Source organism: Taeniopygia guttata, chromosome 2 (genome assembly GCF_048771995.1).
Source record: "Taeniopygia guttata chromosome 2, bTaeGut7.mat, whole genome shotgun sequence".
Classification (NCBI taxonomy): domain Eukaryota; kingdom Metazoa; phylum Chordata; class Aves; order Passeriformes; family Estrildidae; genus Taeniopygia; species Taeniopygia guttata.
In genome coordinates, this window is record NC_133026.1 from 5375612 (window position 1) to 5389518 (window position 13907).

At 35.4% G+C, this 13907-nt stretch overlaps 1 protein-coding gene across 1 annotated transcript in view; it reads left to right on the top strand.

The window, feature by feature from the left end:
• Window positions 1-13907, top strand: part of LOC100223270 (sodium channel protein type 5 subunit alpha) — a 39384-nt gene that overhangs the window by 11025 nt on the left and 14452 nt on the right. The window contains exons 7-17 of the mRNA XM_072925292.1: window positions 1701-1792; window positions 2623-2829; window positions 3427-3490; window positions 4092-4236; window positions 5443-5637; window positions 6708-6899; window positions 10483-10585; window positions 10949-11178; window positions 11302-11454; window positions 11762-12115; window positions 12857-13294. Of these exons, the coding sequence (XP_072781393.1) occupies window positions 1701-1792; window positions 2623-2829; window positions 3427-3490; window positions 4092-4236; window positions 5443-5637; window positions 6708-6899; window positions 10483-10585; window positions 10949-11178; window positions 11302-11454; window positions 11762-12115; window positions 12857-13294 (2173 nt within the window). The remainder of the gene's footprint in view (window positions 1-1700; window positions 1793-2622; window positions 2830-3426; window positions 3491-4091; window positions 4237-5442; window positions 5638-6707; window positions 6900-10482; window positions 10586-10948; window positions 11179-11301; window positions 11455-11761; window positions 12116-12856; window positions 13295-13907) is intronic.

The following is a 13907-nucleotide window of genomic DNA, read 5'->3' on the forward strand; positions in this document are numbered from 1 at the left end:
AGATGAAACTCATTTGAGAAAGGTCCAAAATGGGTCAAAAGGTGTTGAATGATTTGGTGGTAAATAACTGATGAAATCCCAGTGTCAAATGATGCTCAGGAAAGAACACACCTTGCTTTACATATAAATTCATGTATGGGCTCTGGAATAGCCTCCACTTGTTGGGGAGATGATGTTGGATTTTAAACAGACAGTTTTGTAAAAGCACCACCCCAGGCTGCAGTCACAGTCAGAGAGGGAGGCAGAAAATGAAGACATCATGGGTAAGAAGCAAAGAAGCAGAGCACACATTATTTCTCAGTGTAGCCTGTATTTTAATTCAGGACTTTGTGTAGTTTTGCTCCACACATGTCAAAAGATGTCAGAATTAAAAAAGATGCAGTGAATATGTATATCTGTAATTCCACATACAAAAAAACAAAATAGAGTAAAACTCACCTAAAAAGACAATTGCAGAGGAGGAACACACAAGTGTATGGCAGAGACAAAAAGAGAAAAAATAATATTTTTCTTCCTATAATGAGAGTTAAAGGCACCAAATGAATTTGTCAGGTGGCAGAATAAAAAAGGAGTACTTTGTAACATTATATGTAGGTTTTTTCCTCATTTGTAAATAATAGATTATATGTACACAGGTGTCATCGCACACATCTATATGTATTGAACAATTATTCTTATGGGCAAGCATGAACTGCTAAGGAGCTTGAATATTGTTTATCAGCAGCATCTATCACTAGGTGGCTCCTGATAGTTGCAACTATCAAGGCAGTCCAAGAGCTGCATGAAAAATTTAATGTATAGTCCTTTTTCCCTACCTGCATGCTTAATTAATTAGTGTTCAACTTTACAATATAACAACTCCACCTGTTTTTTTCCATGTCTTATAGTACAATTAAAAAAAAAAAAAGCCTATTAATTACTAAATCTTACAGACTAGGCAAAGCCAATGTGCTCTGATCTGCTGCTGACAAAGTCATGCTTTGAGGGGGAGGTTGCCTTTTCAGCCATTGTTGCGTCAGATTTTGTTATTGAGACTTTACTTTTAAAGGAATTCTGTTACCAGTTATGACCTTGTCATGAGATGAGTCACAATTCATGTCCTTTCTGACATGAAAGAAGTCTTAGAAAATTTGGGGCAACCTGTTAAAGTGCTGTATGGAATATGCAATGCTTTAAAATACTGATTTGATGAAATTTTCTAATTGTTGAAATATTAAAATTGAAACAAGTTGCCGAACTCAAGTTCTCACTGACTGTTAAAGGTTAGAAAGACCTATGTGGTACAGAATAAACACATTATAAATCTACTGTTGCTCAACGTCCTTCTCCTGAAGTGTGTATTTTGTTTTGAGATAGCTGCAACATGTACTTTCATGAGAAAAGTCACACTGTAAGAGTGTGGTTGTGATTGGCAGTTTTATATTTGACATTTTGATGGATAAACTCTTCCAAAGTTAAGGCATCCAAATCCACACTAAGTAGGAGCTAACTGTATTTCTTTTCAGAGGCACTCCTCCAAAGTCCCTTTACTTTATACCCATGCTTAGAAATGAACTTATATTCCTAATTTTAGGCATGTATCTTAGGACATATTTGACTTGTTTATTTTCTGCAGTGTATTCATTACTGCCTGCTCCATAAGCCAATGCTTTGAAAACCTCCCTCTTTGTCATTCAATTCAGTGTGGGTTAATTTTACAGGTACATTACTACATTTCATAGTGTTGGCAATGTTTCAATTCTTCGAACTTTCAGAGTACTGAGGACTTTGAAAGCTATTTCAGTAATACCAGGTAAGGAACAGCACATCTTACTGATTATCTCTCTGCTTCACCAGAATTCTAATTCCACTCCTGTTCTTGTCTTCTAGTTCTCTGGTCACTTTTAGTGACCCCAAGGTGTGACTCTTTTGCATCCTCAGCAGCAACCTAACACAACTTTTTAAATCATCTTTCCTTCAAATGGTTTTGACAAAGGCAAAATTATATTCTGCATTTTTTTTTATCCTATCACTGATGTGCATTTTTATTTATCCCAGTGCCTTTGTCTCTTTCATTTGTCTTCCTGGAGCAGCCAGCTGTATGTAATATGTTTTCCTAACATAATATATCTGAACCACCATGTTTCTGGTTTCATGTTCCACCTCATTAGCTAAACCTTGTCTGGTTTATTTCCCAGAATGCTGATTTCACAAATTTGAGAGACTTTCATTTGTTTCCTTACTGACCACAGCCACTGTCTAGATTGTGTGTAATACTTTCAACAGTATGTTGCATATGCCATCCAGATATTCAATATTTTTGTAAGTTGTGTCCTTAATTGGGGTACCAAAGAATGGTTTCAGAGTCCAACTGCAAAAACGCACTTGAAAATCTATAAATTACTCTATATCTCATGGTCCTAATATATATTAACTTTATCATTCCACGTAATTTCAAATATAATTTGATTTTTTGATGAAATTATAGCATTAATGAAAATTGACGGTGTTTAATATTAGTGTAAAAGCCACACATCAATACTTTTCCTTTGTCTTTAACTTGCAGCTGTCATGTCTTGTTATATAGGAGCATCACTGCATTCCTTTTCTCACTTTCTATGTTATTGGATCTCATTTTCCTAGGTCTGAAAGTCATTGTAAATTCACTTGTTGAGTCTGTTAAGAAGCTCTTGGATGTGCTGATCCTGACTGTTTTTTGCTTGAGTGTATTTGCACTAATAGGCCTCCAGCTTTTTATTGGCAATTTACAAGCCAAATGTGTCCTCGATGTAACTCAGTACAATGACTCATTATGTAAGGATCCCAAGATACATCTACCAAGTGATACAGGTAAATGTTTTTATTTTCTCCCTTTACATAACCTGTGTATATTCCTATGTATGTATTGATTTTTCACAGGGATATTATTATATAGTTGCATCTATTTCTTCCAGGAAGGTTTGTCCTTCCATTTTCACAAGTAGTAGTTTGAAGTCTCTGGGACAACTGAATATGAAATTAGTGAATCTTTGATTTGGAGAAAGATCAGCAGCCTGTGGGATAGAAGGGACTGAGTTTTCTATAAGCATTTTCTTTATCTGTGCATTACACAGGGATATTAATTTTAGGGGTACTGCACAGGGAATGATTTTTTCCATCACTTACTCAGTATTTCATGGATTTTGTCCACTTCTCATAGGGATTCTTATTTTTACCAAAGATCAAATAAAACCTTATATTGTTAGTTGTGCAGCAAATTGTTACTATTTATTTTAAATTGCCAGAGAGAGAGACTGCTGAGAATCAGTTCTGTTGGGAAAGGATCTTTCACAGAGGTTTGATCCTTCTGAATGCTTATGATGTGCAGTAATGTTTGGTTTACTGTCAGAAAGTTGTAAAAACTGAGAACTTCTGATTTTATGATTCTTTGAATTTTTTTTTCATTAGATCTCTGCTACAGATTGGAAGACACTTCTGAAATATTGCTGTGTGGGTACAGTGCAGATCCCAGGTAAGTGAACAGAGCAGTTTTTGTACTTAATTTTTTCCTCCAGATGAACTATTGGTCTAAAAGAATGGTGATGATTTTTCAGGAGGAAAAAATTCATCAGTGTGTGTGTTATTAAATTAAAAACCACATATTTCACAACCGAAAAGAAATGAAGTACAAGAATGCAGCCGATTTTATATGTATTTTGTTGCTAACCACTGGGAGTACAGTGGTAAGGTACAATGATATAAATGAGAAGGGGAACAGATCACTAAAGACTTTTTAGATGTTGTTAAATTCTCCTCTCCTCATCTTGGTGAATTATTAAAAGTAAAGATATTTCCATTTTTCTCCACTCTCTGTATTTGTTTGGACATATCCTACGTCAGTGAGAGTTTTTGTCTAGTCCAAACTAAGGTTTCTGTCTAGTTTTCTTTACTAGACAAATGGTTTTCTGGGCTGGTTAGATGTTAAACAGCCCTTCTGGCAGGATATTTTGGGGAATAATGAAACCTCTTTGCAGACAAACTGAGTAAATCTTTATTTGTCACTGTGTATTGGCTGCTTTCAGATTCAATTGAATCTCCACATAAGTATTGTTTAACATTTCCTTTATGGTTAGAAAGGGGTGTCCAGAAAACTACACCTGTGAGAAGATTGGGAACAATCCTGACTTTGGTTATACAAGTTTTGACCATTTTGGCTGGGCTTTCCTCTCTGTGTTCCGTCTGATGACCCAGGACTACTGGGAGCGTCTCTACAGACAAGTGGGTACTTTTTTTACCTGCTGGAATGACTTTAGATGTGCAATTCAGAGCTTTATGTCTACTAGAAAAGTCTGCATTGGGTTTAACATGACTGACACCAATTTTCTTCTAAAATCAGTGTAAATATTAAAGCAGTAGTGTCAAGTGACTGAGCTGTAACACCTTCTGTGAGTGATGTTGGGTGGGAGCAGCCCTGCTGTGAATGCTCATAGTTTTGTTGGAGAACACATTGGGGTCGGTGCTTAAGAGCTAAATAAGAGTTAAATATTTGTATGTAACCACCCAAGGATTGGGATATGGAGCAGATCCAGCCAGGGAGCTCCCTGCTGCTGCAGGGAATGTAAGGATTTGTCACATTTGCTGTTTGTCTTCCTTTTAAGTGCTGAACATTTGGGTTCAACATGCACACTTTCATTTTTGACAACATGGTACTAAAAGAATTGGAGACTTTATGTTTTGATTCTGTGAGTTGAATGTAACTTCTCGATTCTGTGATTTTTTTGTAAAAAGTTATGTAAAAATAACCTGTAGAGAACTTCCTGGATCCCATATGTCTATACAGTACCTTTGCCAGACAGGAACAATACTCTGCCTTATTTTGTACCTTTCATATTGCTCCATTTTAAATATTTTTTCCATCAGCCTTTATTACCTAAGAATTTTTAAAATGGATGCAACATCTTTTGCCATTTGAAGGTCATGTTACTTTTAGTTTTTTAATGTCTCAGAGCTTAATTTTGAACTATCTCCTCTACCACCATTTAATAAAAATATAATAAGATGATCAGTCTAAATGCTGCCTCTGATTCTGTAATTAAAACATCTTTCATGATTATGTAGATAATCCTAGCTTTCATCTTTATTACTGAGTTTCATTAACTTCTTCCACAGTCACCTGTTCATGTCTTTGCAGATGAGGTTGTTTCTCAAAGCTTAAATGTTGATGATCATTTGCCTGATTTGCTTGAAGATATTTGATTTAATTTTAAGAATGGGATTTGTTAATTCTTTTCTGCAGTATGTTTTATGCATTTTTATGTATAACTAAGACCAGAAGCAGATCCTACTGTTGTTCATTCAAAACACTGCAGTACATTAACCTTTTGTATTGCATAGAAAAATAAATTGTTTAAAGTTTCTTTTGAAATTGCTTTGTAAATGTTAGTTTGTTAAGAATTTATTGCCACCTTTGCCTTTTCCTCATAGACCATCCGTACATCCGGAATGTCCTGCATCTTTTTTTTTATGGCAGTCATCTTCTTCTGCTCATTTTATCTCTTCAATCTGATCTTGGCTGTGGTAACTATGGCATATGAAGAGGAAAACAGAGCTACCCGTGCTGAGACAGAGGCAAAGGAAAAACTGCTTCAGGATGCCAGACAAGTTATAGAGAAGGAACAGGTTTGTAAATTACCATGTATAATCTGTAGTTCCTTTTGTTTTCTTCTGTTTGTGAATTAGGGAAATAATGTTTTGAATTAAACATGGGCTTCTTATAATACTTTCAGATAATTCATTTCTCTTTATGTCTTTACAAATGCATATATGCATGTGTATATACATGTTTAAATACATAAACCTTCCTGTGATACAAAAAACCATCATGAATCCAAGTTAAAACTTACTAAGTTTTAGGATTTGCAGACCTGACGTTGTACAGGAATGGCTTTCTGGCAAGAAATTAAATTTCATGGTATTGCATGGATGCTGCACTCCTTAGTTTGCCCTATTCTTGTACAGTATCATTATCACTGTGCCCAAAAATTCCTTTCTCTGGGGTCCCTTCCTCATATTACTGCAGGAAGGAAGCATAAGTGGATACATTTTATCTTCTCCCTTAAATAAAAGATATCTCTGATGTACTGCTAGCAGTCAGAAAAGTCAGACTTGTAAGAAGACAAAGAAATATTCTGTAGCAACTATCAAATTTCATCATTGAAGTGTTAGGCATCACCATTTTACCAAGTTCCTCCTCTTCAGTTGTTGACAGCTCTGTAATGTTTCTGTGCCTGGCATTCCACCTGGCCAGATTTTGCTTAGGCTTTTCTTCCTTCTGTTTTTCTTTTTTCTTCTTTCTGTTTTTCTTTCAACAGGATTAGGATTTAGGAAAATTTAACATTTTAGCATTTTGTTTGAGCCCTTAGTCTTCTGCTGTCTTGGATTCAAGGTCCTTTTCAAATCAAGAAAAGGAAAATGAAAGGTCAAACCATAATACTTTGTAAATCAGATACAAAATACAATATTTAAAGTGACAAAGGCAGACTTAAATTAGAGTAGCTCACAAGTAACCCTGCTTGGTCTTTCAGAGTTGTGAATAGCATTTTGTATTCCTGTCTTTTGATGGAAGTTTAACATTTGAAACCTAGGAATTGTCAGTACAAATAATTCAGATAACGTAATAATTGCAGATATATGATCCTAGTCCATTCTTCTAGATTTAACAGACAGATGTTTTGCTTTTCCTGTAACAGATGTTGGCTGTGGAAGAAAGCAGTAAGGCCTTGCATGCTGGGCCTGAAATGTCAGTTGCTGACTTGAAAAATTCAGAAGGAAAAGAGAGTAATAAAGGAACACCTACTTCAAGGCAAAGCTTAATTTCAGATGGCCAGGAAAAGGAGGAGCAAATATTTCGTTCTCAGCCCGATCGCTGCCACAGGAAGCTTGTGAGTATTTGAAATAGAAAATGCATTCATTAGATTTGCATATGATATGACAATTCAAGGATGAGATTTTGGGACCAGAGGGAGTCAGCACTACCTGCACCTGAAGGGAAAGTTGGAAGTGGCTGTCAGTGGTACACTTATGGCACATCATAGACCTGTGCTCTGAGAGCTGTGGTAAGACCTGTCAACATCTCTGTTTGTACTGCAGAAATAAATGTATAAAATTCTTAAGGTTTTAGAGTTTCCCTAAAGGCCTGACCATTTTTTAAAATTTTCATTTTTTAAATTATTATTCTTTTCTACAGACAGCTCATTCTCTGACCTGAATATTTAGGATAGAGTTTAGTTCAGTATGAAGATTTCTGACCTTAGGGGTGTGATTCACTTGCTCACTTTAAGCATCTGATGCCAGTTTAGATGCTCTTGCATGTGGTGGATGTTCTAGATGTCTTTGGTATCTGTGGCACATCTTCCAGCACTTTGTGGATATCTCATAAACCCTGCAACATCTCAAATGTTACTAAATTCCTATATTTAGGCAACTAGATTGTGTCCAGGGTTTGAATTTTTGGGGTTTTTAAGGTTTCTACATGTGTTTTAGGTTCTAAACTCCTAGAGTCAAGTGGAGATTTAATTTTTCAGGTCACAAATTGATACCTAGTGACATTAGAGCTTTTCTAGTTTCTTACTTGGCTTTCACCTCCTCTCTGGAAGGACACAGATGTTGTGTGCTATGTCTGCTACTGTGGATGTCTCAGCTACCAAATATCTCAATAGTCCATCTCAAATGGCTTCAGAAACATTGATTTATGTGAATCAAACTTAACAGAAACATGTGTATCCCATTTACTGGAATTTTAAGTGCATTACACACATGGATAAATTAAAGAAGGATATCTAAAATATTAGGCTGAATCTCACACATATTGTTCCACATCCTTATAGCAGTGATTTTTGGCTCCTCTGCTGACCACTCATTTTTAAGTCCATTAAGAAACTTCTATTAAGACTCAGTATTCTTTCTTTGTTTATTTTTTGAGATGTTTTACCACAATACCTTTGCCGCTGACAAAATGCTGTATCTTCTAGAAGACCATCCCAACTTTAATTTTTCTCTGGCTCTTTGTCAACATCTTCATTTAGATATTTCAATCTTGAGCTGAATCTTTCAATATAATTCTCAGGCAATTATCCATATTACTTAATTATTTTCAACAATATCTAAAAAGAAAGCTTCTAATGCCCTTATACTGGTTTCATCTTGTGATAGATTCTCTTTTGCTTCTGAGAGAACATCAGAATTGTTCCACCCATCTCACTGAAAATGAAAATTTTCCCATAGCAGAGCTAAGAGAAATAATGTTCCAACTCCCGTGTGTTTGAAAAGTATCCTTGAAGGGGAGTCTTTCTCAGACATATAATCCTAGCTAAAATTGATTAAATTCTCATTCTGACAGTCGTCATGGTCAGAATTTCTTCTAAATTCCATAATCCTAGCTATAATAAATTCAGTATTTGAGCTGAATGAATCCAAATCACCCACTTGGCAGCCACCTGTCATCTACTTGAGTAAAGCATTGCTTCTTGTAGTGTCTTTAATGTTTCCCCTGCTGTGTTAAGAATATAATTCAATTTTGCAACCTAGTTTGGTTCTGCTGCACTTAAAGGAAATGCTGTGCCACAGCCCATGGTAGTGTTTTATTGTACCTATTCAGGAAAAATATATTTTTTCTGAAGGAAGGTGTCATATCTTCTGTATATAAATCATTTTTATGGCTGATTATTCCTATTTAACTTCATTCTTCTAAGTCTGTGACCATTTTGCAGGAGATGTATGAGACAGGAGATAAATGTGAATTATTTCCTAGACCTTACTTCTGCAAGGCTACAAAGTCTGCACTGGTGGATGCCAAATGTAATCTGGATTTTTATATCTCAGAAATAACATCTTCAGACCTTTCCAAGGTCCCTTCCCCTCTCTGTGTCCAGGGAATGACAAAGCTCTGAAGATCTCTAGGAAAACCTAAAGCATGATCCAAGCAGTGTGAGCTGCTCCCATGCAGATTTTTACCTTTAGTCAAATAGAAATAATCTACAACAAACGTGGCAGTTTATTTCATGTTGTGACAAATACTGGTCATATGAGCTCTGCTGCAGCTGAGGACTCCTCAAACAACGTCCTCTCTACTTCCATCACAAAAAGAGGCTGAAGGTGCTAAGTCAAAGAAAAAAGCATATTGGGTAGAAGATTTTTGGTAGGACAGAATGAGTTTATAAACATTATTTCTCTAGTGCACATCCCTTTTTTAAATCCCAGTTTGTCAGAGGACTTCTCATGCACAGTTATTTCCTTCAGCTAAAGATCAATGAGCAGCAGTAACCAGTTCAATGTGGGTAAATGTCCTTGTCCTTTCCAAAACCACAACTCTGAGGGTTCCTTAACACCTGTGAATTTCAACAAGAAGGCTGAGAACTTTAGTCAGGCTGACACACAAATTATTCTGGGTTTCTGTTTTCTGAGACACCAAATCTTAGAGAAAGGAATGAAGGGTGACTTGCACTGGCCATGATTAGAAGAGTCTTTGGAGCCTTTTGGATTCAGAAAAAAAAAACAAAACAGAGAGGAAAATGGGCATTTTAGCACTGTATTATAAATTCATTTTATAGGTCTGTTCTCTGACAGCTCTATCACCTGAGTTTTGCTTAGATTTTCATTAAAATATAAATGACAAAGAGAAATAATTATTATTAAACCTTTAAGGCCAAGGATATCAGTTTCATTCCCTGAATAACAGTTTTACAAAATATGTTAATAAAATTCATAATATCATAAGAGTTTGGGGTAACATTATGATATATTTTTATTCATTTATCCTTCTCAAAAAATAGGAAATTATGCAAATCCAGTTGTGCTGAGATGCAATACTGAAGTACAGTGCATTGTGATGTGGTCAGTCCTTCCACTGACAGTCTCTCAGATTCTTTGTCATCTGGTAGTTCTAATGAAAACAAAAGTCCCAATACCTGGTTTTATGCAGTTCAATATTAGTTAGATCTTGATAGGCTTAATAGGGCTAAAAATCTCAATAATTTTTATTAACTGTGTGACTATTTTTCATATTAACACATGATTATTTATTAATAATCAGTAGTTCATAGTTAAAATGGTTAAATATCCAATAGTTTACTCAACCTGATGATCAGTGTTGTTTTTGTATGTTGTTTTTATCATTCCCTGGAAAGACAGATTGATTCTTTTCCCTTGCCCTCTGTTAATGTTTCTATACTTCTTTTATAATGGAATTATAACTGCAAATTAAACATCCTCAGAAAGAAAAAAATTCTTGAAATATACTGATTTTGATGAAATGTCCTTTGCTTTCAAACACCTGATATTTTTATATTTTTATAATTTTTTATGTTTTTCCAGCAAGTAAAAGCTTCACTATAATGTATATTTCAAAAGGCATATTTATCTCATGCTGGATATAATTTTTATAGTGCAAGTATTGTAACATTTTATTGTAATTTTTATATCTTCTTGTTACCTTGTTATATTATCTTCTGCTGTCTTCCTAACCAGAGGCAGATCCTGCTGTCCTATGAGGTCTCAGTGGATGCTATCAATGATCCTGTCCGAAGGCAGAGGTTAATGAGTGCAGCCACAATTCTTACAGATAATTCAAGTAAGTCATTCTTTCCTCCTTTTCCTGTGGTGACTCTGTAACTCAACCTGAGAGATCAAACTATCACAAACACCATTATTTTAAAAGCAACTAGGGGAAATTATGCTGCCAAATGTGAATTTCAGTAAAAGAAATATTCCCATATCTCATGTAACTCACAATTACCAAGGGTAAATTTTGCCTGACCTTTATAAGTTTCTGATTAGTTTGTGCAGAATGAGCTAAACAATTTTTTTCAATGATGCCATTCTGCTCATGTGAGATTGACTTTTCAATCTTTTCATTGAATAATTGTCTTTTTCTTCATTCTGTGATATTCTACAAAGGATTATTCATATGTCACTTTCCCTCTTTGTCTGACAGAATCAAAACTGAACTGTCCTACATTTTGGAAAAATTTCCCTCAAAAGTATCTAATTTGGAATTGCTGTCCATTCTGGAGAGCAGTCAAAGAGAAGATGAAATTGGTAATTTTGAATCCATTTGTTGATCTCTTAATCATGGTTTGCATTATCTTGAATACCTTGTTCCTGGCTATGGAGTACCCTGGCATGCAACCACATTACCAAGAACTGATTTCTCTAAGTGACAAGGTAATTTAAGTCTATATTAGAGTGAAAATGGAGTTATAACCCTGTATTTATACTTGGACACTCCCATAAAGAGACAGACTTTTTCAGTGACTTTTTTTCTGAATTTCATTTTTGTCTTTCCAGGTCTTCACCCTGATTTTTACTGTAGAAATGATCTTGAAAATCATTGCTCTAGATCCTTACTACTATTTCCAGGACAAGTGGAATGTTTTTGATAGTGTGGTTGTTTTGATTGGCCTAGCGAGCTTTAGAACAAATCTGTCACCTTTCAGGCTGGTAATTATTTATTTATAAAAAAAATATTTTTTTAAAAGTACATGTGTTGTACAGTGAAATACCCTCATATGATTTTACTGATTAATATGTTAAATCTGTTTTCTTTATTGGTAAGTAGTAAGACAACCTGAGCTTTTAATTGGAGTGATTTTAATTTCATCAAAACAATTAAAAGGCTTTATTGGAGGAAAAAAAATACTGATAATACTGCAGTAAAGGCATTATGGTAAGCATGAGGTCTGGCTTTCTTGTGTGCTGTGCTCTTTTGGCTGTTTTAACTTTTTTTTTTCCTTGTGTTTCATTACAGCTCAGGATCTTCAAATTGGCAAAGTCCTGGCCAGCCTTAAATACTCTTATGAAAATAATTCTACACTCATTTGGTGCACTGAGTAACCTCACTCTGGTTTTGGCAATCACTATATTTATTTTTGCTGTAGTAGGAATGCAGATTTTGGGCAATGATTATCTCTTAAACTCTATAAAAATAAACCCCCATGGCGAATTACGCTGGCATATGATAGATTTTAGTCATTCAATCCTCATTATATTCCGAATATTATGTGGAGAATGGATTGAAACTATGTGGGAATGCATGGAAGTGGCTGGAAAAAGGAAATGTCTCATCATTTTCTTGCTTGTCCTGGTGCTGGGAAATCTGGTGGTGAGTTTCAAGTCAATTTTCAGTCCCTATTGAATGCATCCAGTTACTTTTTTCTTTGGAGGATAAACCTTACTGTTTGAAAAGTATTCACTTTATTCTCTTTTCTGGGTGTCACTTGAAATATGGTTTTGTTCTGTCTCCTTTTTTTCCCTTTTCCCTTTTATTTCTCTTTTTCACACAAGACATAGAAGCAAAATAAAATTATTCCTTCTAGCCAGGAAAGTTTAGAAGTGCAGAGCTTATCATAATTTGGTGTCAGATGTCTTCATCTTTTGTGTTGGTGGGACCAAATAACCAAAGTGTTGAGTGCCTTTAATGCTTGACATGTTGCCCCTATGTAATAAAAATTTACAGAACCCAGATTTTTATTCTAGATCTAATGTAAATTTACTGGCAGATGAATTCTTTTTCATCTGCTTGGTTTATTGGTCTATACCAGATCCTTTTTGATGGTGATGTAATTAAAATTCATCTTTGCATGCTGTTTTTCTACATGTCTGCCTCCTTATACACTATGGACTTCAAAGCATGTGAAAATATATTTTATATACCCAAACTCTCACTTCCCTCCTTTTTTTCTCCTGCCAGTCCTTCCAGAAGGAGCCGTATCATGCTATAACAATATTCCAGTGTATTAGTAAATAATTTTATTATTTATTAGTGGTTAATGAAAGTGAGTTTGAGGGTCTCTGAGGTGTCTCTTCTGTTAGCAATAGTGTCTCCAACTTACTTTATTTTAAGGTGCTCAACCTGTTCATTGCTTTGCTGCTGAGCTCATTCAACCTTGATGGCACAGAGGGACAAGAGGAGCCTGGAGAAGGGTCTAAATACCAGATTGCCATTGCACAGATTCACAAGAGCCTGAAGGCTGTGAAAGACAGAATTTGGGATCACTGCTGCAAAAGAATGAGGGGAAGCCTCAGAAGAACAGACAAAAAGAAGACTTTGGCAGAAGTTTCTGGGAAGGGCATAGAGGTTACTAATTATGCCATGACAGATGTCAGGAAATACATAGACAAGGGCTCCTTTGATATAGAGCATTGCCACGTGGACGAGAGTTCCTCACTGGCAAGGAAATATGAAGAAATTTTGACCAGCCACAGTACCTGTGTTCCCATTGCAGCAGCAGAAGGTGATGATGGGCACATTTTGCACACAGCTGCAGAATGCAGGAAACAGGTAAGGAATATTGATCTTTGAAAAATGATTGTATCTTGCATCTGTAAATACAATCTCGAAGACTCATCAGTAAATATTATCCTTTCTGTCATTTCTGCAACTTTACTTTGTTCTTCTAGTACAAGGGCTATCAAGTAGTCTTGGTTATTTAATGATATGTTGAATATTTACTTTTTAATCATTCTCCTCAATGACAGACAAAATTCTGCTTCTGGCTGTCTTGTTTCCATTTATTACTGTAAGTTGATAAACAAAGCTCAATCTAGACAGCCATTCTTTCTTTTTGTCTCCTTTGCCTTACACCTGAATTTTTTGGAAGGCAGGCCTCTCATGTTGATTATATGTTGCTCCTCAGTTTCATAGAATCCAAAGGGAATGTAAAGAAACACTATACCTTAAAAAATAAATTCTTTTTTCTTTTATTGTTTGGGGTTTTTTAATCACCTCCATGGTACTTTTGACTCCCCTTTATATCTCTTTATTTTGTTGTGTTGGGCAGGATACAGCTCAAATCTTTCTGCATGTGACTGAGACATTTTTACTGCCATGACAACTGTACAGAGGCATTTAGGAATATTGGAGATATTTCAGGTGTCTGTCACATCCACACAGG